The sequence below is a fragment of the Macrobrachium nipponense genome, chromosome 32 (assembly GCF_015104395.2).
Source record: "Macrobrachium nipponense isolate FS-2020 chromosome 32, ASM1510439v2, whole genome shotgun sequence".
NCBI lineage: Eukaryota > Metazoa > Arthropoda > Malacostraca > Decapoda > Palaemonidae > Macrobrachium > Macrobrachium nipponense.
The window spans coordinates 12727973-12752193 of NC_061094.1; the positions used below are offsets into that span (position 1 = coordinate 12727973).

The 24221-nt window shown below is 41.4% G+C and overlaps 2 protein-coding genes across 3 annotated transcripts in view; one reads left to right on the top strand and one right to left on the bottom strand.

Annotated features, from left to right (window-relative positions):
- Positions 1-21751, bottom strand: part of LOC135207225 (coiled-coil domain-containing protein 103-like) — a gene marked incomplete at its 5' end in the record, with an annotated part of 28151 nt that extends 6400 nt beyond the window's left edge. The window contains 3 exon segments of one of the 2 annotated variants that reach the window (XM_064238852.1): positions 8189-8430; positions 20650-20751; positions 21603-21751. In XM_064238852.1, the coding sequence (XP_064094922.1) occupies positions 8189-8430; positions 20650-20751; positions 21603-21751 (493 nt within the window). 2 annotated transcript variants of the gene reach the window in all.
- Positions 1-24221, top strand: part of LOC135207228 (coiled-coil domain-containing protein 103-like) — a 132000-nt gene that overhangs the window by 73249 nt on the left and 34530 nt on the right.

Below are 24221 nucleotides of genomic sequence, written 5' to 3' on the forward strand. Positions count from 1 at the left end.
TTCGTTTTATCTTCCAAGTAGTACGTACGTAGTCCAGTGCACAGCTGTCGTCTGATCACTACTCATATGATTAAACTTTGTATATAAAAGTATGTGTATATAACTGTTAACTTTGTATATAAAAGTATGTGTATATAACTGTATGTAGTATTTGTATACGATGTAAATATGTATAGCCTAGTATTTATGCATTATATTTATTAAAGTGTTTGAATGATGCTAAAGTATTTCAATATCCGAGGAAACACAGTAGTAAATTTCCCCCACAATGAGTTTGGGTGCATATGTATATCTAAGATGACTTAAATTATAAAAGCCTTTATGTATAAGCTAGCTTTTGCAACAACACATATCTTACGAAAAATTACTTATGTGAAGATGGTTTTAGTAGTACAAATGATAGTTATTGTATCGCTAAAAATATCAAAGTGAACGAAGTCGCAAAGTCGATTCTATGTCATGTTTTTAACTTTAACGTATAGTGGTATGAAAAACACCAGTGTGTCGTAGCGATGCGTCATCAATATAGTGTATGAAATACCACATGGTGTTGTAGCAATACGTAATCACAAAGTACAAATCCTTTTCCCAGACCATCCTCAGAATTTTTACGACTCTTCAACTTCAAGATCGATATGGTAAAATATATTATATAGTCATACTTATTGTTAAAATTCACAGTTTGAAACTGCAAAACTTATTATATTTTGATTGTTATGTACATATATTTTTGTGTTTTACGGAATGTTTGTTTTGAAAATAATACCTATTAGTGAACATATGGTTATTAATTGTCCCACTATTTTATTATAGGTGATCTTAATTATTTCACATTCATTTAACAGTATTATATTATATTTATTTAAAATAAACTGTAATTAATAAATAACAATAATGAAAACATAAAGGGAAAAAATGTTTTTGCTGCAGTAGTGGTGTTTGTTTTAAATTATGCATCTGACCTCACATTTTCCGAAATCTGAAAAATTCCAAAAACCGAAACATCGGAATGTGTGTGTACTGCACATTTTTTTAAACACGCACACAATGTCTACACATTTACTGCAAATTACAGTACGTACGTATTTATTCCTGAGAGAGAGAGAGAGAGAGAGAGAGAGAGAGAGAGAGAGAGAGAGAGAGAGAGAGAGAGAGAGAGAGAGAGAGAGAGAGAATGATTAAGGACTCCAAGGCGTGTTATTTTTAAAATTATTTTATTATCTTGGGATTTTTTTTTTAATCTTGAGATTTTCTATTCAATTCTCGAGATTAATAAGAAAATTACCGTAAATTGACTAGCATCAGCACACATCCTGAATGACTCGGCCATTAGCAGGCTCTAAACCACCAACCTTATGAACTTGCATGATACATGAGATACATGACAAAACACAAAACCACTGTTTATTGGTGAAAATTAGGGGGTCGCACGATATGGGAGATTGCACGTTATTTGAGTATATACAGTATGTGATTTTTTTTAGCCTTTTATGGAACAAAATCTAGTAAGAAATTGCCATTCCCAGTTGGCAACACTGGCCTACTCACGTTTGTTTGTTGTTGTTATGAAATGTGGTGTGCGCACGTTCTTTAAATTGTACCATATAAACGAGTTAATTATGTGGCATCCAAAGCCCTGATTCTTTTACTCTTATGGGAAAGACGCCTAAAGGTCAGATGAAGGTTTTACGTGGAATATACTAGTATTAACGTGTTGTGACGAAGGGAAGAGATGTTTCGCTGCATACTCTTGGTAGCATTATCGTTATTATATTACTGGATTGCACTGCAAAATCGTCGCCATCTTTTATCAACATAGATTGTTGGTGAGTACCCATATGATTTACATATTTTGATAGTTCTCTTACCACTCATCCTCTCTTTCCTTGTAAAAAAAAAAGAGGCCCACCATGCGTATGTAGGCTTCTAGCTGTAATCCCTAGGCTAGTAGGCTACATATGTACAGTAGTACATATACTACATTTATTTTTTAAGGCTAATTTTGTACAATAACTTTAAAACTGTCTTGAATTTAGTTTTAGGTGATAGTTGAAAACATATTTGGTGTTTGAACTAAAGTAGGCAGTTATAAACATTGGAATAGTGGTCTTGGGTGGGTTAACTATTAAAGTAGGCAGTTTTAAGCAATTTTTGAGGGGGGTATCAGGATAACACGGGTATTTACTTATCACGGGGGGGTTCTGGGCCCTATCCCCCGTGGATAACGAGGCCCCACTGTAATTGCGTTTTTCCACCATTTCGGTAGAGTCAAATTTGACCGAACGTGGTTTTCTCTATTTATCGTGATTTATATGCAAATATTTTGAAAATGAGAAAAGCTACAACCTTCAACTATTTTTGTTGTATTCTGCATGAAATTGCACACATTTTCATATATAAAACTTTATGTAACGGCTAATTTAAAATGGTGCAAACATTACGACAATCGGACGAATAAATTTCTGATTTTTTTCGGAAGAGTTACCACGCGGACATAAGGAAAACGTTTTTTTTTTCATAAATTCACCATAAATCGAAATATTGTGCAAGAGACTTCCAATTTGTTGCAAAATGAAGGTAAATGATTGAATATTACTAGAATATAAGAGTTTTAGCTTACAACTGCGTTTTTCGACCATTTCGGTAGAGTCAAAGTTGACCGAAGGTTGATATTTTGGCACTTATCATTATTTATATGAAAATATTTCAAAACTGATAAAAGCTACAACGATAGGTTGTTTTAGTTGTATTGTGCATGAAATTGCGCACATTTTCATATATAAAACTTTATGTAACGGCTAATTTAAAATGGTGCAAACATTACGACAATCTCACGAAAAAATTTATGATTTTTTCAGAAGTTACCCCTCGGACGTAAGCAAAATTTTTTTTTTTTTCATAAATTCACCATAAATCGAAATATTGTGCTAGAGACTTCCAATTTGTTGCAAAATGAAGGTAAATGATTGAATATTACTAGAATATAAGAGTTTTAGCTTACAATTGCGTTTTTCGACCATTTCGGTAGAGTCAAAGTTGACCGAAGGTTGAAATTTTGGCACTTATCGTTATTTATATGAAAATATTTCAAAACTGATAAAAGCTACAATCATGAGTATTTTTTTGTTGTATTCTACATAAAATTGCACGCATTTTCATATATAATACTCCATGTAACGGCTAATTTAAAATGATGCAAAAATTATGTCAAAGTGACGAAACAATTTCTGAGATGTGTCACTGATACTTTTTAGTGCGGTAAGAAAGAAATTCGCGCTTGCGCGCCTGCATAACGATTGTAAACAAAACAACGCCTTGATCCGTGAGCTCCCAGCATCCCCCAAGGCGCGTAATTCAAAAGTTTTCGCCTGGTATGCCTATAAGTATTTTTCCGCGAATTTGAAAAAAAACTTTTTATCGACGTACCATACGTCCACTCGACATCCGACAAGACAATTTATGTCGACGTTTAATACGTCCAATCGGCGTTAAAGGGTTAATCAATTTCATTATAAATGCACTTTTTGTGATATAACTTAAAAAAACCAAGTATAAAAATTTTTAGTGGGTTTTTATTGAGTTTCAACTGACAAAATAGGCTGTTTTCAGCATTTTTATAGGGGCTCTAACTATTCACGGATTCTATCTATTTGCGGGGAGGGAGTCTGGTACACATCCCCTGCGAATACGGGGGGACCACTGTAGTCATTTATGGATCATTGAAGTGATGTGAACATCTTTCCCGCTAAATTCAACCAAATCGTATGGTGTGTAATAATAACTCATATGAGTTAGTCCGTCCATCACTCAAAACCTGTTACAGATAAGTGCAACCTCAACTTAAGGTGGGGGATCTGTTCCAGCGCTGTACTGTAATTTGTTTTTACGCAGTGTGCCTAACTTGATGTTGCATCAAGTTACAGCGCTATTAACTTGATGCTTATTGTTGCCATTAGCACCGTCAATGGCGCTGTAACTTGACAGCACCGAATAAGTGCTGTGAGTCGAGGACGCACTGTAAAGCAGTCCCTGGTTATCAGTGATCCAGTTATATGCCGCACGCCTAGTGCCATAAAATCGGCGATTTATGGTATCATAACAGACCGAGTTCCGGTTATCAGCCCCATAAGGCATAACATACCTAAAAGAGGTGCCATAAGCGCCATTATGGTGCCATAAATAGGCGAGTTCAGTTAATGGCGGTTTTTGCTAATCAGCATCCCCACTTATAACCAGGGACTGCCTTATGGGTGGCTGGATCCCAAATATTTTTGTTCCTTCTACAAGGATAGTTCCTGCAGCCCTGATTTTCCTCTAGAGAAGTGTGCCAGCAGGTCAATTCATCAGTGAAAGAAGTTTGGCAAGAAAAATAAGAGGTAGGCTAAGGAGCATTTACTACTGTCTTTGGGAGTTGTTCCACCAAGTCTCTGGTTCCCTCCTCCCAGACTGCCCTACCTCACTTTATGCCCCTTCTACCTCAGTCTGAGAGGGGTATGTAAATGAAGGTAAGCAACCAGCCGCTTCATCTTGTCTGGCTCAGTCCAAGGGGGTACGTGTTTGAGGTAAGACAACCTGCACATGCTCTCTAACAGTGGTGACACGAAAGGTAAGATTCAAAAAGGGGGTATAGTGAAAAAATACAAGTGCATACATTCTGCCTCTTCCTCCTTGTCTTCTGCTCCTTCCTCCTCCCATAGAAGGAAGAGGACAAGGAAGTCTTCTCACAAGGCATCTTGTCAGACTTTTGAGCGAGTGCCTTTCTGCTCTGAAGGTCAGTGGTGGTACGTATTAGCTTACTTGCATGCAGGAAGTCTGCCATAGGCAGGGTTGACACAAGTTCCCCATTCTTTCCCAACTTTACGATGGCCGGGTCTCTTTCTCTTGTGCATTTGTCAAGTTGGCACTACTCTCTCGTTCAACTCATACCTGCTCTCCGGATTCAATGTGTGCATGCTGGGGGTTCATGCTTAACAGGTCACCACAGTACAATACTAGCAATGAAGGGCAAGACTTGGGCAGAATAATGTGAAGAAACTAAAGTGCATATCTTCTGGAACCCCAACTCTTCTGCTCCTCCTTCCTCCTACGGGAAGAATTCAAATAAGTTCTCCATAAAGTCCAACTGGACACAGAGGGTGCCGTAACTGTCTATAGTTAGTGGCAGCGTTTGCTTTCATAGGCATGATTGACATGGGGATCTTATGCATAATTAGAACCCCATATCCCTTCCAAGACTTTAGGACTGGCCAGGACTCTCCCCCATGTGTCAGCAGAGGTATGTGGAGTAGTCAGTGCTCTCCTCTTCTTTAACTTGTTCATGATCTCTGGATTGTGTGTGTGTGTGTGGAGGCATGGGCTTCATCCATAACAAGTCCCCACTGTATGATACCAAGGAGATCACAATAATCTGTATGTAATGATTATGTGGAACCCTGGGCAGTATCTGTTTTGTCTAAAGCACTGATGTGCACTACAGTAAGACCACTTGCCTGTTGCCTCCAGTTGTTCAACTCCAGACAATCATATGGAGTCATATAGGAGGGATGACTTCTGTCTATGCTCTTTCCAAAATGCGGTTGTAGAAACCTGAGTGAGTATCTCTCACCTCTTCTACTGCTCCCTTGGGGAGAAGCGAATTCACTTCTTGAGAGTGAGCGTACCTTTTGAGTAAGCCATCTCGGTAATCGACGATGTTACCAAAGGAGGAGCTTTCTTAAATAGGATCACATAACCTTCCCTGAGAACTGTGACTACTGAGGGTTCCGCTCCTCTTGACTCCCATTCTTTCCAAAAGGTATATGGAGTCTTGCTTTTACAGGAGTGCAGAGGACTATACTTTCACTTCTGTGACATTTTAAAGGGGGACTTTTTAATTGACTTAGAAGGCGGTCACAGGTTGGATCTCGGTCTAGCTTGAGTTTTCTGTTTTCCCCCTCGAAAGGACCGAGTCTGCAGGGGTGAGGCCAGTCCCAAGGAACTGCCTCTGACTGCCCTGTCCATACAAGACAGAGCATAGCAAGTCAGAGGAGATGTCTTCGGCAATTGCTGGAGAATCTTCTATCTTGGATCCAAGCCTCCAATAGTCCAGTTGAGAAAACTAAAGATCTGGAACACCTTAAAAATATTATTAACACAATGATCGAGTTTGGGCAAGGAGAACATACCTTTCGCAAACACAAAAGCTGTCCTTCTAAAGAAGTCCGCTAACACAGAGATGTCCCCTGGAAGGAGGCAGAAACTCCCAAGGAGAGAGCTTCTTCGTTAGCAAAGAAATTTTATTTCGTCTTAATTAACTTGCTAGGAGGAATAGCAAAGTTGCTTTGTCCTCCTCCCTATTGGAAGCCAACCTACTCATGCACCTACGAAAAGACTTCTTGGAAGAAGAGGAAAGGACCAGCTTAGGCAGCCTAGAGGCTTCTGAAGTACATTTCCTCACTGAAAGTGTGAAGTAGTCTGGGTATGACTCCAGAAGAAATATCAGTAAAGACAAGTAAGCTGTGGAAGGAGTAAACGCCTGTACTGTCTCTTCTGACGAAATTGGAGGCAAGTCCATGTCCTTCAGTCCCGCAGCAGCAGAAGAATTCTTCAAAAACTCATAATTTCCGAGAGTTGACACTGCAACGGGGCCAAAGCAAACTCCTCTTGCACTGAGGAAGTTGGAGGGTGCTGGGTGCTCTGGTAGGGGCATTGGGCTCTCTGCACTAAGCGCTAGATGCTTGGCATACTGAGCTGAATGAACAGTGGCAAAAGTTGGGCACTCAACTGCGGGCGCTGGGCGTTCAACTGCAGGAACAGAGTGCTCAGGAGCATGAGATCTGTCTGGTGGTGCCAAAGGTACATAAGCAGGCACTTGGCCAGCGGCACTTGGCGGTAAGCATTTGAAAGCATATGAAGTCTGCAAGAAGGTGAGTGCATTACACTCAACAGCAAATTGGCTTTTTGGGCGCTTGCAAGAGAAGAGTGAGCGCACAGGGCTTTCTCCTATCCAACCACATGAAGGAGGAACATGAAAACAACAAGAAGGGTGTCGGCCAACTTCTCTGAACTTCTTGCCTGTCGTCTAAGAGGAAGCCTCGGATTCTGCATGTCTCTTGAGCAGTCTAGACACATCGGGAAAAATATACGGGCATTTTCCCTTGCCCGGACTAGATGAATCAGAGTTGGAGGACAACTGATGCACAAGAACGCCTTTCCAATGGTGCCTGGTCGTCTGAGGGCTTACAGACTTCACAGAGGGAGCAACTGCCCTTGGGCAAACCCCACCAGCCTCCCTTGGGCTTTCAGTATGGCTTCTCCTTAGTGCAGGGAAGTGGGACACGGACCTTTGCCTAGGTGCACTGGTGGGACAGATAGCCACCTCCTCAACATTCACAGCACTTGCACTTTTCAATGCACTTTCACAGTTTTCCTCCATCAGAGATTTAATGGCGACCCCATTTCAATGAGGGTAGTGAAAAAAACCCAAACTTATGAATGAATCATAAGAAAATTTGGTCAATCTTGTTCTGCAACCTTCTGAGAAGAAACGAATACTAGACGAACTAGAATCTGACACGATTAAATGGCAAAATACAAAACAGACCACAATCTAAGCTGAAATAAGCAAGCCACTACAACAAAATTGAGTACTTCACCGAGTATCGGCGAACAACCATCCAAAATACAATGAAGCAGCTGCCCACAAACTACCAACATTGGTCAGAAGCCAGCAGAGATCTGCTAGTTTGTTTCCTAAAGTCCCAAATAGTAGCACAACAACACCAATTTTGAATTTTTAACTACCATAGATTAGGAACCATAGCTATGTAATTACTGGTAAGTTACTTAAATAAAAGTGAATGGTTTGCAATGCTTTGTTTTTTCTTGTAAATTACAGCAGAATTATAACTGAAAAAGATATTTTCATCTGTTCTAGTTGCATGTTTTGTCCAAGTTTCTTTGGCCTTACTGTAGCTGTAAATTTTTATAACATTAAATGCCTTTAATTATTTCTTTTTATTAATATTCCATTCTGAAATTAGGGGGAATGCATCCCCATGGAGCTGATGTGACATGAAATATGTCATCCTAAAATCATTAATGGCCAAAGCAATAATGTAAAACTGTGATCTGTATTTTGTACAAACTACATTCTCTAAATACAACACCATTATTTTACAGAAATTTTTTACTATGCGCTAACATATACCTTTTAGCTAAAGTAAGAGCCTGCAGCATGTTGACAACCATCACAACGTCATTGACAGTTGGTGTAAAAGCTAGGAGTGTAGTGATAGCATCGCCTAAAAGGCTGCCAGCAACCAACCCTGCTGCAAGCTTTTCTGTAGCCTGTACTGGCAAATTACGAAGGAGTTCAAGTCTCTCAGCAAGGTCTAAACGTTCCCAGAGTTGAACTAACCCCTCTGTAGTGTTTGGGGGGTTATTCACATCCTGTAAAGAGAAAAATATTTATTTTCCTACTCTTTCCCTGAGCATCATTATTATACTACTGTTTTTCCTCCCAATGTATCATTAATAATTCCATAAAATAAACAATATGACAAACTATAAGAAATTTTCATATAAGAGAAAAATATAACAACTGAAATGAAAGTGAAAATTCTGATTTATACCCTGTGAACTAACCCAAGTAATACATTCAACAGGAGTAAAAACATACATGAGAGCACAATACAATCTTTGCAGAACATGCATCATGAACAGATGAGAAATTAGAGGTTATACTGAGGGCAGAATAACTTTTCAGGAAGTCATTTGATGATGAAAGTAACAAAAGTGTGAGGGCAAGTGACTGACATTATAGTATCCTAGAGATTTTGTTTTAATATTTTTTGTTCTTCTCTTCTGAGGCGTACATCTTGATACAGTTACCCTTCTTGTGATTCAGGAGCTGCTGCAACTTACACAGACTTTTATGAAACTCTTTAACAAAGGAACTGTTTTGGTGTTTAATTCTTTTCTCTTCATCTTATATTTGTGTAACTGAAACAACTTCTCTGCAAGACTGAATCAGAGAAAATTCCTGGAAGAATGATGGACTGGTATCTGGAAGTATGCATCCTTCAAGTCTATTGTCAGCATAAAATCCTTGTCCCTGACTGCTGCTAGAACTGTCCTTGGGGCCTCCATTTTGAATTTCGTCTTCCTGACAAAAAGATTCAAGGTTGATAGATCTGTAACTGCCCTCCAATCGCCACTGGCCTTGGGGACAAGGAAAATGCAGCTGTAAAATCCACTTGACAGCTCTTTTCTCCATCATTTTCCTCACTTCCTTTTACAGAATAAGGAATTTCTGAGACCCAGGAGTGTAAAAAAGGTGTGGTAAAGGTTGTTCCACAAGGGGTGAAGTGAAGCTGAATGGGATCAGAAAGCCCACCCTGAGAACATCCACTACATTTCAACTGTGGTAAAAACATACTTTCTGTTCTTCCAAAAAGTGTGGAAGTGAAAAGGAAGGGTTTTAAAAAGAAGAAACCTTGGGCATAAGTGTAACCTCGATTGCCTTAAACCTTGCCTTGAATATATTTTACAAGGGCGGTCTAGGTATAGCCTGTGGAGGGACCAAAAGCCAATACTAATGCATAATCTCAAATCCTGACAAACACTGACAAAGTCATGGTATAACTCCATCCATCTATTGCTCAATGAACAATAGACAGAAAAAGTCTTTGGAATCAGCATGGTGGTTGATTTGAGGTTGTGGCTCCAGAGCAGTTTTGAAATTATTTTCACCTCAATGTCATTTTATTGCAGGAAGAACAGGTCATTTGCCGGACTATATCCTGACCATATTCACTGAATATATGTAAACACATATCTAATGTTTACAGCAAAACAAGAATAAAATAAAAATTATCACTTCCCTATAGCTGGTCTTCTCACAACACACATACAGTGTGCAAGAGAGAGGTATAAGATGGTATGAACATCTCCAAGGGCAAATGCTCAACACCCAGAGAAGCCACATGTGCAAGCATAACAGGCATTAAAAGATAATTTAAAAATAATAAATAAATAGACATTTAATTGTATTGTGTTTTGAGTTAAGAGCAGCCATGTGGAATTTAAATACCCAAAGGTATTTAAACATATGGGTGTGCAAATATACTAAAATCTCCAGATACAAGGGGCTTTCAATAAGTAACGCAACATCATTTTTTTCTTGGCCAATTTTCATTTAAATCATTTGAAATTTTGTGTGCGACATCCTTGACCTTTCCTGTCATATCATGTATTTTCATTAATTTCCTAAAGATGTATGTAGCATAATCAGCTATCAAAAGGGGGATGTGACTTAGGTACATTCCAAACAAAGAGCATAAATAGAATTCCTCTTGGCTGAAAAAGAAACTCACAAATATTCATAGGCACTTGCAGAATGTCTACAAAGATCTGGCGGTGGATAGAAGCACTGCGAATCATGGGCAAAGTGTTTATCATCAGAAGAAGAAAGACAAGGAAATCTATCTGATCTCCCGCGCTCTGGCTGGCCGCACGTAAGTCTGACGTTTGCAATGGAAGAACATGTGGAGGAACCAGCAGAAACAAAACTTTGAATACCCCAAGTTGTGGACAATTGTGTCACGGATTGTCTGATTGCGATTCCACGATCACCTCGAATAACAGTGTCCGCATGTTCCACCATTGGAGGCATCACAGCTGTGATTTCCTTGTCCTTTTGATGATGATAGACACTTCACCCAACGATTCGCAGTGCTTTTATCCTCTGCCAGGTCTTTGTAGAAATTCTGCAAGCAGATAAGAATATTTGTGAGTTCCTTTTTCAGCCAAGAGGAATTCTATCATTAATCTTTGTTTGGAATTATGTTCCACCCATCTTTAGGAAACTAATGAAAATAAAGGACATGATGCAGGAATGGTCAACCGCAACTCTCACCCAGGTGGTTAAGAAAAAGACTGAACGCAGTAGCGTGGGTGCGCGGCCTTTGACTGGTTTTCACCCAATATATGCATGCGATGTCAGACCTCAGGAGATTCCTTGCCTTTTCATCTACAATTTAAGCAGATCCAGCTAGGCGCTAGAAAATTATCCAATTGTTAAGACCGAAGGTTTGTTCACCTATGAACAATATGTTATTGTTATTATACAATTAAGTTTGTTCATACTTACCTGGCAGATATATATATAGCTGTATTTTCTGAAGTCCGACAGAATTTCAAACTCGCGGCACACGCAGTGGGCTGGCCAGTGGTCTAGTACCCATTCCCGCCGCTTGGGTAGGCAGATATCAGGAACCATTCCCATTTTCTATTCATATTTATTAATGCCACTGTCTCCTGAGGGGAGGAGGGCGGGCAATTTAATTATATATATCTGCCAGATAAGTATGAACAAACTTAATTGTATAATAACAATAACATTTTGTTCATGCCACTTACCTGACAGATATATATATAGCTGAATCCCACCTTCGGATGGTGGGAAGAGACAGAATAGGATTTTTTAGGAAACTTAAATTAAGTAGATGATATACATCTTGGTTCCTCACCTGTTTGCAAAGTAGACTATGTGATTACTGTCACTTAAGGCTGCTTTTGCTTAAATCAGAGTTGCCAGCCAGGTGGAGACCTGTAGTGCTGGTGCGCTCTGGATGATCTGTCAACGGGTACGAGACCTCAACGTGACAAGACCATCAAGGCCATACATATGAGGGCAACGAAGCAACTGACCACCACCTGACCAACTATTCAAAAAAACCCTTAAAACTAACTAAAGGATGGGAGATCTTCACATAAGACTCACCACAACCTAAAAACACAACAACAAAACTAACCTAATCCTAACTAAGGGATAGGGAAAGAGCTACTTCCGGACCCCAAGACTGTGTCCGCAGAAACGTATGGCCCCAGTGAATTACAATCGTCATAAATCGTTCTCACATCCCTTAGGTAATGTGAGGCGAAGACGGAGTTACTCCTCCAAAAGGTGCAATCAAGAATGTCCTTGATTGACATGTTCTTTTGGAAGGCCAGAGAGGTAGCGACAGCTCGAACTTCGTGAGCTTTCACTCGTAAGAGGCTCAAATCAGTCTTCTGGAAAGATGAATGAGCCTCCTTAATGACGTCCCTTAGAAAGAAAGCAACAGCATTCTTCGATAAAGGTAACTCTGGTCTCTTCACAGAGCACCAGAGATTACCTGAGGGACCTCTTACCTCTTTTGTTCTATGTACATAGAACTTGAGAGCCCTGACCGGGCACAGGACTCTCTCTGGTTCTTGGCCCACCAGACTTGACATACCCTTGATCTCGAAAGTTTTCGGCCAAGGATTCGAAGGATTTTCATTCTTCGCCAAGAAAGTTGGGTTCAACGAGCAGACAGCATTGTCTCCTTTGAATCCCATTAAATTACTAAACGCTTGAATCTCACTAACTCTCTTAGCCGTCGCAAGAGAAGTTAGGAAAAGAGCCTTCCTTGTCAAGTTTCGAAGAGACGCTGCCTGAAGCGGTTCGAAAGGACTTGACATAAGGAACTTAAGGACCACGTCAAGGTTCCATGACGGAGGTCTCATTTGAGGAACCTTCGAAGTCTCGAAAGATTTTAAAAGGTCATGAATGTCCTTGTTGTCAGAAAGGTCAAGGCCTCTGTGCCTAAAAACCGCTGACAACATGCTTTTATATCCCTTGATGGTAGGGACCGCTAATTTCTGCACATTCCTGAGAAAGAGCAGAAAATCAGCTATCTGGTTCACAGAGGTCGAGGAAGAGGAAACTCCCTCCTTTTTACACCATGCCCTGAAGGAAGCCCACTTCGATTGGTAAACAGCTCTTGTGGAAGCACGTCTTGCATGTGCGATTGCTCTCGCAGCTGCTTTCGAAAAACCTCTCGCTCTGGCCAACTTTTCGATAGTCTGAACGCAGTCAGACCCAGAGCGGAGAGGTTTTGGTGAAACCTTTCGAAGTGAGGCTGTTTGAGTAGATCTTTCCTCCAGGGCAATGTCCTTGGAAAGTCTACAAGGAAAGACATGACCTCTGTGAACCATTCTCTCGCTGGCCACATCGGAGCGATCAGGGTCAACCTCGTCCCTTCTGAGGCCGCAAACTTCCTCATGACTTCCCCCAAAATCTTGAATGGTGGGAAGGCGTACAGGTCTAGACCCGTCCAATTCCAAAGCAACGCGTCTACCGCGATCGCTTCTGGATCCAGGACCGGGGAGCAATAAAGAGGAAGTCTCTTGGTCCTTGACGTCGCGAATAAGTCGACCAGCGGACGTCCCCACAACGTCCAAAGGTCTCGACACACGTCTTCGTTCAAGGTCCATTCCGTCGGTAGGATTTGTTCCCGACGACTGAGAAGATCTGCCCTGACGTTTTGCACTCCTGCAATGAACCTCGTCAGGATTGTCACATTTCTTTTCTTTGCCCACAGCAGAATCTCTCTCGCCAGGGAAAACAAAGTTCTGGAGTGTGTTCCTCCCTGATTTTTTAAATAAGCGAGTGCTGTGGTATTGTCCGAGTTCACCTGAACAATCTTGTTCTTCAAACTCCTTTCGAAGAACTGCAGGGACAGAAATATTGCTGCCAGTTCTTTGACATTTATATGCCAGGCTACCTGTTCCCCTCTCCAGGAGCCTGACACTTCCTCCTCCTAGTGTGTTGCTCCCAGCCCGTGATGGAAGCGTCGGAGAACAACACTAGGTCGGGGCTCAGAAGACTTAGGGACACACCCTCCTGAAGCTTCTGAGGGTCCAACCACCATCTTAGATGGTTCTTTATCGGAAGCGATATTCTCAATATGACATTGAGAATCGTCCTGGCCTTCCACTCGTCCGCAAGGAAAAATTGGAGAGGCCTGAGGTGCAGTCTTCCCAAGGAAACAAAGAAAACCTTTCTAGCGAGGAAATGGTCCCCAGCAGGCTCATCCATTCCCTCGCCGAGCAAGTCTCTTTCCCTAAGAAGGCTGAGATCTTCTCTAAGCCTAGCCGCTGACGTTCCTGGGACGGAAACGCTCGAAAAGCCACTGAATCCATCTGAATCCCCAGATACACGATGACTGTGTTGGGGTCAGATGCGACTTTTCGAGGTTGACCAGAAGTCCCAGGGGACTTTGCTAGGGCTAAAGTGAACTGCAAGTCCTTCAGACACTTCTCTCTCGACGACGCTTTGATCAGCCAGTCGTCGAGGTACAGGGAAACTCTTATCCCCGAAGAGTGTAGCCACCTCGCCACGTTCTTCATGACTACAGTGAACACCATTGGAGCCGTGGTCAGGCCGAAACACATAGCTCTGAACTGCCACACTTTTTTGTCTAAGACAAACCTTAGATACTTTCTTGAAAGAGGGTGGATCGGGATGTGAAAGTACGCGTCCTGCAAGTCTAAGGACACCATCCAGTCGCCCGGTCTCAAGGCTCCCAGAACAGAATGAGGCGTCTCCATCGTGAATTTGGTCTTTTCCACGAAAAGATTGAGCCTGCTTACATCTAGAACTGGACGCCAACCTGACGACTGCTTCGGTACTAGGAAAATCCTGTTGTAAAAACCTGGGGACCCCAGGTCCGCGACTTGTTCCACCGCTCTTTTCTCGATCATTTGTTGAAGGAGATCGAATAATACTTGCTTCTTCTCTCCCTGATAGGATGGAGAAAGGTCTCTGGGAGTCGTAGAAAGAGGAGGAAGATCTAAAAAGGGGATCTTGTACCCCTGCTCCACGATCTTGAGGGACCAAGAGTCCGTGTCCCTCTCTCTCCACGCTCTCCCACAAAAACTTCAGTCTGGCTCCGACTGGTGTCTGAAGGACATGCTTCTCACTTGGAAGGCTTTGACTTAAAGGAAGCTCTTCCTCGTGAAAACCCTCTCCCTCGAGGAGCTGCTCTCGAGGGGGGAGCCCCACGAAAGGGCTTAACCTTCTTCGGCGATCGCACCGCAGCTGAAGAGGTTGAAGGTACTGCCGAACGTCTTGTAGACTGGGCCAAAAGGTCCTGCGTTGCTTTCTCTTGCAAACTGTTAGTCAGGTCCTTTACTAAAGTCTGGGGGAAGAGATGGTTCGAAAGAGGAGAAAACAGCAAATCCGCTTTCTGAGCTGGAGTTACCGAACGAGCTGTGAAATTGCACAGCAACGCCCTCTTCTTCAATAAGGCCGTTCCAAAATGAGACACGATCTCCTCCGAACCATCCCTGACGGCTTTGTCCATACATGCTAACACGCTGGACAGCTCCCCCAGACTGAGAGATTCTGGGCTTCTCGCTTGCAGATCCAGAACTCCCAAGCACCAGTCAAGGAAGTTGAACACTTCAAGAGTCCGGAGCAGACCCTTCAAATGATGGTCCGTCTCCGTAGAGGTCCAGGTCACTTTAGCAGAGGATAAAAGAGACCTCCTCTGCGAATCCACCAAGCTGGAGAAATCTCCTTGAGCTGAAGAAGGGATACGAACTCCTACTTCTTCTTTGGTTCTATACCAAATGCCCCCTTTTCCGCTGAGTCTAGCTGGAGGCAAGGCAAAAGTCGTCTTGCCTTGATCTCTCCTTCGTACCATCCAATCTTGGAGTTTCTTAAACGCACGTTTAGTGGAGAGCGAAGTTTTCATCTCCACAAACTCCGGGGTTTTACCAGTTTTAGATGATGAAAACTGCGAAGGAGGAGACTTGGGAGCTGCAGGCTGAAACTTGTCTTCGAAAGAAGAACGCAACAGCCGCACGAGAACTTTATAGTCTGATATTGAAGGGGCCGCAGAAGGTTCCTCTTCAACCGAGTCAGCCGAACTACTCAGCTCTCCTTCTTCTCTACACGGAAGCGGAGACCGCCTGTCCGGAGAGGGCGTACTAATGTCGGGTCTTGACTTAATCAAAGGACCCCTATCCTTACTAGATGAAGCCTTATTTCGGCTGTCTTCTCTATGACGCTTACCACTTGAAGCAGGTAGAGCGTCCTGACGAGGACGAGCGTCCTTAGCGCCACCCGAGGCAGCCTCACTTGCCAGAGAAGCGTCCTTACGTTTCTTAAACGAAAGGGAAGACATATTAGCTGGAATACGTGCCTGTGCGCGCAAACTAGCGTCTTGGGGTACGACTTCTTGGTCGGAGTCCCCAAAAGCGTCTTGAAAAGAGCCCTGAACGTCCTGCGCGAGATCCTGCCAAGCGTCCTGGCGAGCGTCCTGGCGAGCGTCCTGTCGAGCGTCCTGACGAACGTCCTGCCTAGCGTCCTGACAAGCGTCCTGTCGAGCGTCCTGCCGAACGTCCTGCCAAGCGTCCTGCCAAGCGTCCTGCCTAGCGTCCTGACGAGCGTCCTGTCGAACGTCGTGCTGAGCGTCCTCCTCAAAAGCGTCTTGACGCAACGTCTTTCTAGAGGACGAACGAGATCGGCGAATCGCCGAAGGAGAAGCGATCGGCGAACGAGACGAAGTAGGAGAGGGAGAAGGAGACTGCTTCGTCCTCTTGACGGGCAGTCTAAGGTCCTTCCTCCGCTTAGGCTCGACTGCTGCTGGGCGAGTCCTCTGAGCCATAAGCGTCGATAGCTGGTCCTGAAGGGACAAAAGAATGTTCTTCGTTGGAGAAGAACGAACAGAGGAAGCAGGACTGATCCTGCGAGAAGACGAGGGGCGAGGGGACGCCTCCTTCCTTCTCACAGGTACAGCTACCTGCTTCTCAGGTAGACGCGCCTGTGCACGCAACCCAGCGTCCTCATCGGAGGAGATCTTACCCCTTTTCTGAGGCGGAAAAGCGTCATACGCATCCTCCGACGAAAGCGGCGATACAGGACGTGAAGCGTCCTCAACACGAAACGTCCTTTTCAGAGGACGAGAGTCTCTCCGAGCGCTCCACCCCTTGCGCGGGGAGGACGCTTCGGAGGACGAAAAGCACTCTTTCAGGACGCGCGCTCCTTGGCAGCCTGGGACTTTGCCACAAGGCCTGCCGAAGGGACGCCAGATCGGTGGGGAGCCCCCGTAACCCTCTTGCGGCTTTCGACATACCTACTCCCTGAGTCTTGGGAGTCTGATAGAGGTCTAGGCCTAGAGGCATTATGGGGCCGATCTGACGCCCCCTCCACAACACTAGGGGCACGATCACACACTTGCACCGAGCCAGTTTCCAAGGCTTTCACTTTGGTCTCCAGAGTGCGTAGAGACTCCAAAATAAGAGAGAGAGCATTAGCTTCTCCCGACACAGAATCAGAGCCCGAAGGCAACACAGGTTTAGGGGTTGCAAACTCTACAGGTGTTAATACAGGAGAGATGTTAGCCTTACCTTTGGTAGAACCACTCCTGGAGGAAGACCTCCTGATCCTATCGCGCTCCAATTTAAGGCGATAGGACTCATATACTCTCCAATCATCATCGGTCAATCTCTCACATTCATTGCACCGATTGTCCACCAAACAATTATGCCCCCTACAACTCATACATACTGTGTGGGGGTCTACCGATGCTTTCGGTAGCCTCACCTTACAATCAGTCCTCACACACACTCTGAAACTCACAGCACTTGATCCAGACATATCGTTTATAGAAAAGCCAATCCAAAATCAAAAAACGGTCCACTATCGCGCATGCCAATTCAACAATCCAATTCAATACCAAAAAACCAATCAGATACTTAAAAGCGAGTCAAATCCAAAAAATCCTGAGCAGAGGTCTGTAAACAGTTGTTTACCGACCGGCGACAGAAAAAATATGAATAGAAAATGGGAATGGTTCCTGATATCCGCCTCCCAGCGGCGGGAATGGGTACTACCACCTGGCCGCCCACTGCGTGTGCCGCGAGTTTTGAAATTCTGTCGGACTTCAGAAAATACAGCTATATATATATCTGTCAGGTAAGTGGCATGAACAAAATAAAATTTCTTGAACAAAAATTGGCTAAGAAAAAAATTATGTTGCATCACTTTTTGAACATCCCTCATAGATACCAACCCTATACTATGGGATAATTTTCTACTTTTAAAACTTTAGATAATATACAAGTATGGAAACATAAGATCTTGGGTACCTAAGGCCTCAAATTGTCACCTGTGCTGTTCTGGAGGAGTCAAAGGGTGCATGGAGGATTTTCTCCTACCCAAAGAGATTTTAGGGGAGAATTCACCAACATTCTCCTGGGTTTGGGATAAATGGAAATCAAGAAGGAACACATCCCTCTGTCTGCTGGCATGACTTCATTCTCTGGTAAACAGCTCTCCAATTAAGTCACTGAACTAACACAGGGCAGTCTTTGATTGGGAATGCAAAACAATTGGTTGCAAGCCTAGCTTTTTCTTTGTCACAAGCCTAACTTTTTCTATCTTCCATATCTTGAAATTTCTCTTAATTCTGTTGTAAAGGACACAAGGAACTGAATATCCTGCATCTCAGCAGAGAAAGAAGGAAGAGCTTAAGAGATAAGGATCAGGGGATGTAGAAAGAAGAATAGGAGGATTAGGAATAGACACAAATTTGCAGGATTGTTCAGGAGTCCTCACAGGAAACACTTCCTTACTATCTACAGTTTCCTATTCCATATTAGGACAAAAATCTTGAACAACATGTTTCCTGCCCCTGTCTGCTTATCTCCTATTCTTGTCTTTAATAGTATACACTTTCACAACATTAACAGGACAATTACTACACTCAGAATAGTGATCTTCCAAGCTACAATGCTTCAGATATACTTTGGACAGTGTGTGCTGATCATACCTTAGGCAATGAGAAATGGTTCCACAGTGATCATTTCTGCAAAATCTAGCTTGAAGAACTGCCTTACTATACAATAAAGACAGCCTACACAAAACAGATAGAATATACCAATTTCCCAGTGTAATACAAGAAAAACAACCAAAATGTTTCCAAACAGTCAGAGTGCACGGCCAGTGATATGAACACAACAGCCACAGAAAATTTACTATGGCACACAAAACATAGTTCACTTTAGCTTTATTTACCAGAGGGATGGTAAACCAAGTACAAAGTACAATATAGCCCCTCTATTTTCATCTTCCTTTTTCTCAAATGCCAAGCAAGTCTCCTGATCGACATATATATGAATGTCATTTAAGATCCATAGAAATAATCCAGATTTATGATTCAGGTCTCTGGGTTAAAACTTTACAACTCATAGAAGACCTCCATGGAACTTAATTCAGAATAGCTTCTACTTCCCTGGAATATATTACATTAGAATAAAGTTATGTTCATCTCCTCTGCCCACTGTAGGATCTCTGTCATCAAGCTATACATTCAAAAGAGAGGCAACCATTGTTTTGTAAAATACCTAATGTTTTTCACTACAAGTATTGTACAGAAGATACATCACTGCACTTTACAGTAAAGGCCAACACAAATGGTACAACTGTGCAGGCATAACTTCACCACTGACAATACAGGTTTTTTTTTTTTTACTCAATTCTCTGTAGCAACCTTGGCGGTAACAGACAGTCTGGCAATACTGGCTTGCTGATAGCAAGGAAAAATGCCTTAAACAAATGCTCAATGAAGGAGTGGCCTTTATTCATTTTTGACATATGACGTTAATAATTAATGTACATAGCCTTTCTTTACTTGTTCCATAACTAATTATTTTCCTTTAAAAACTGACTTGCAAATATGGTTTATAACTATGAATAAACATACATGGGCAGGATACCATCCTTAACAGCTGCAGAATCAATTTAAAATAATGCAGCTTTTTCAATCTCTTATAATAGTCTATGGATTTCACTTACCAAAGAAAAGGCTCATTCTTGCAGATGTCACTGAAATCTTTGCAATATTCAAGAATGATGATGTCAGTTTGAGCTTTCATTATACAATTACTTTTGCTATGGAAACATTGCAAAAATGACAGATAGTATACATTAATCTGACAACACCTTAGGTTTATTGACAAAATAACTCTGATACATTATTAATTTAGGTTAGAATCAATAAAATTCAGCACTTTCTGACTGCAACATACTCCAACCAACAATGGGAGGAAAACTGAGCAAAAACGTGGCCTCCACACACAAACATTCAGGCTCACCTGTGTAGGTTCCCCACATCAACATTCAGGTGTGCCTGCAAATGTTCTGTGCAGGCACACCTGCATATATACCAGAACGTTAGTGGAGCCGTGGGTCTGATGCATTCTGGCTGCAATTTTAAAAAACAAAACCTAACGGTAACATATTTTTGTGTATAAGACAACCTTTAGATAAGACGAGGTAAAAAATTATGGCAAATTTTCATGAATTTATCTGATATCTGTAGTATAAGCCGACTGCTAAATTATACAAAATTGGCTAAGTGAATTAAAGTTTCCTCCTGGTGTTTTTGTTAGTTTTCACGAGTAAGGGTGGATGGACAAGAGTGGGATGAAATTATGTATTGATAATATTTGGAACAGATGGGCAGGTGGCCTACATAACGAAGTTTATTGGTTTGGGATACATTTCATAGCCACGTAATGGCGAATACTAAAAACCTGTTATCACGAACCAATACTGATATGTATTGCAGTTATTCCTGGTGGTTTGACAGCTATACTGCAACCACTTGATGTCAGTTTAAACAAGTCATTTGAAGACGATGTGAGAGAGCAATGGAATGACTGGATGACGAATGGAGAAAAATCTTTTACAAAAGGTGGAGCTATAAGTGCGGTGTCACTTTACGTTCTCTGCGATTCTGTTATAAAAGCATGGGGAAAAGTTAAGGTATAAAGTGTCATAAAATCACTTACAAAATGTGGAATTTCTAATGCCATGGATGGTACTGAAGATAATCTTCTATACGATAAGGACGGCGAAGCCAAATTCGACTCGCCGGAACCAGACTGGCATCCCTACAATGATGGCATGTGATGAATCTTGTGATATATATGAGAAACTTTTCAAAACAGTGTGATGATTGTCAGGAATTTGATGGGTTTCAGATATATACATGTGACAGGTTTGATGTTTTATAAATATTGATAATCTTGATAGAAAACAAAGTTTTATAATGTCCTAGGTTTTAAATACAACTTTACTGTAAAATGAATTTTATTGAAAAATAAAGGTTGTACGTAATCCAAAATTGTATTTACCACCAAAATGGCAATATATGTTTAATGATTAATTAATATTATGTTATCCTTAATGTTATTACTATTGTTATTACTACCGTAATTATGCTTTCATTAAAATTTCTGAAAGGCTACCAAAAGATAAAGGTCGCTGTGAGCACAACCAAAACTCGATGTTTACATTTTCTCAGCTGGGCTCACACAGACAAAAGTTAAATTCATTGATATGGAATTATTGCTCAAATAGGTTGTTTATTAAGAAAATATGCCAATAATATACGAAGTACATGATTTTATTACCTTTATTATCAGTTTATTTAAAAATGTAAATCTTTTCATGTATGTCAGTGTCAGTGGTTATCGCACGGAGCCTAGCCAACTGATAAACATCACTCAGAATGAGGGTTTGAATTTAAGAATGGTAAGACAACTCCCAATTTTTAAGGGTGAATTTTAGGATGTAAAGGTCATCTTATACACTGAAATGCACAGTACTTCAAGTACAGTATTCCAGAATAACCTAAGAAAACTAATACTCACAGATCCATTAATTTAAAAACATGCTCATCTCGGTAAAATCTATTGAACACTCATTAAATTGTGAAGTTACCAAAATGTCTGAAACTTACATATTGTACATCAGTTGGGTACACAGAATTCTCAGTATCCTGAGGGGACGATTTGCTACTTTTCTTTGTTGCTGTTGATGCTAACGAATTCCAGATTGAAGGTCTTACTTTACTTTTATCACTTCGATCAACTGGTTTTAAGTGGGAACCTGAAACAAATAAAATTCAATGCAAAATTCACTGACTTCTATGTATGATTCTTGATTACACTTCAGTCATTAAATTCTTTTCTCCAAAAAAAGACAGTGAAATAAAAGAAGATTCAAAATGATTCATATAAAAAATGTTACATAATCAGTTTCAACACAGTAGGGTCTGGGTTTATGCAGCACTCAACCTCCATCATTTCATGATTACATCTCACAATCTTTGATAAATTTATTTAAAAAATTATTTTGTCATTTGGATGTAAATTCAAACTTCACGCACACTAGTTTGCGCATGGAATGGGCGAAAAGTATTGTCTATTGGCAGAATATGAGGAAGATGGTGTCGATCACTCGCTTGCTATACGCCATCTTAAATTGTGTTTCACTTGTGCTCTCATTTGTGTTGCTTTTTTAGGAACTTTTCTTATTGCATTAAAGCAGACTCTTCTGTTGGCAGTGATACAAAAAAAAGAAAAAGCCATCTTCATGGAAGTGAAAGTTGACACAATAAAACGATCTGAAAATGGAGAAACACTGTCTAACATCAGCCACTCTCTGGGGTTCAGTTGTACAACTGTGTTGACAGTCATTAAAGAGAAAACACGCATACTTGAACATGTGAAAGGATCTGCTCCTATGAAATCAACTGTGATTACAAAGCAGTGTAATGGTCTCATTACTGAGATAGAATGATCATTAGAGTTTTGGGTAGAGGACCACCATCAATGGCATACCCCAGTTAGCCTAATGTTGATTCAGGAGAAGGCTAAAGTATGTTTGACCTTGAAAAGAGAAAAAGGGGAAGGGAATTTGAGGCTCAGGACCACAATACTGCCAGGTGCACTAAAGTTCCCAGAGGGGTCATGGATTCCCAGCAGTGTTACATGGAGATTTGGTAAGAGAAGAGGAAGGTATCCTTACAGTTTAACTTGGAACACTTTTTTTTTTTTTTTAAGAAGGTAGATTGGCTTGCAAGAGATCCAGTACCCTATACCTCACATGTCACTCCAGACTTAGCTGCTCCAATGGTATCTCCAGCACCTTCAGCAAGTTCTGCAGAACTAGGCTCAACTGCCCAAGTATCTCTCAGCACCATTTGAATTAAGGATAACTAACCAACAAAAGCTAAAATCCAATTGTAATATTTTCCATCTGAAAAGCTATTAATTCAAAAATGCCTCACACAGCATGGAACATAGTAAGAAGTCTACCATAAGGAATGTCATTATTATTACAAAAGAATTTAACTAGACTCTCAATGGGATTAACCTAAAGTAATTATATTATAAATGGACCAAACCTCAGAGAGGACAAATATTCCACAGGTAACTGAGCAGAGAAGAATGTGAATGTCTAAGTAAAGTACAAGAGAGCAAAGCAGATTTGTTCACCAGCAAGTAGTTGGTCAACATGTGTTTGACCAAAATGGCACTTTTCCTCAGGGAAATTATATCAACAGACACTGGCTTACAGAGTGGTACTTGGAAGCTAATGGGAGAAGCTAAAAGAAACGCCAGAAGCCAATGAAGAAGCCTAAGGGAGGTATCCAGACCTAAGGACAACAAGACAGTCAAACAGAAGCAGACTGACAAGATTTAAGGTAGGTGTGTATGTCAAAAGCCAGGACACTTGACCAAAGATTACACGACTATCATTGTTTTATGTCTTACAAACCATGACAGCAAAAAAATGAGTGGTTATTAAGTGTTCAGACTAAAGGACATTCAAGCAAAAGCATCCAGTGCTACAGTTGTGGAAAAAATGAGGGAGGTGATTGCTACCATGATTTGTAAGAACATCAACATAGCCCAGTTGGAAGACTACACCGAAATAGGTAAACTGAAGCTGGCAAATACAGCTGAACTACTGATTGTGTCAGGAATATACAGATCCAAGGAGCACAGGAAGAGGCACTGTAATCTACCAGTTAGTCAAGTTTTATATAGGCAAAAAGATGGTAACTAGATTATGAGGTAAAGTTCTAAAAGGGAAGTTGTACATGGAAATTTGGCAAAAGAAGACCAAGCAACCAATAATGAAATGGGTTTGTCCACTCAGCGATAGGAGTATCCATAGATATTCTGTTGCAAAGATTTATGTAAAAACAATGTACTATGAGAGAGAGCTGCATGCTTTATGCCTAGATGACTATATTTATGACCATATTCTTAGTAAGGATCCAGGTGTAAAGGACTGTGATGATATGATTAAAGCTGAGGCTGAGATTGTTGAGAAAGTTGTAAGGACAACTAGCCAAAGGGATGAGCCAGAGGAAAATGATGCAGGGATGGATTTGGAAACTGTTAATACCAAAGTCCACTGAGAGAATTAAGTCATCAGACCACTGGTAGTATCTTCTAGCATTCCACCTATAGGAGAGGATTGACTAAAGAAGCCCAGCAGAAGTATCCCAGTGTAGCCAAGCAGTGGGTGAGAGGCAAAACTGATGCAAAATAGAGGACCAAGGGAG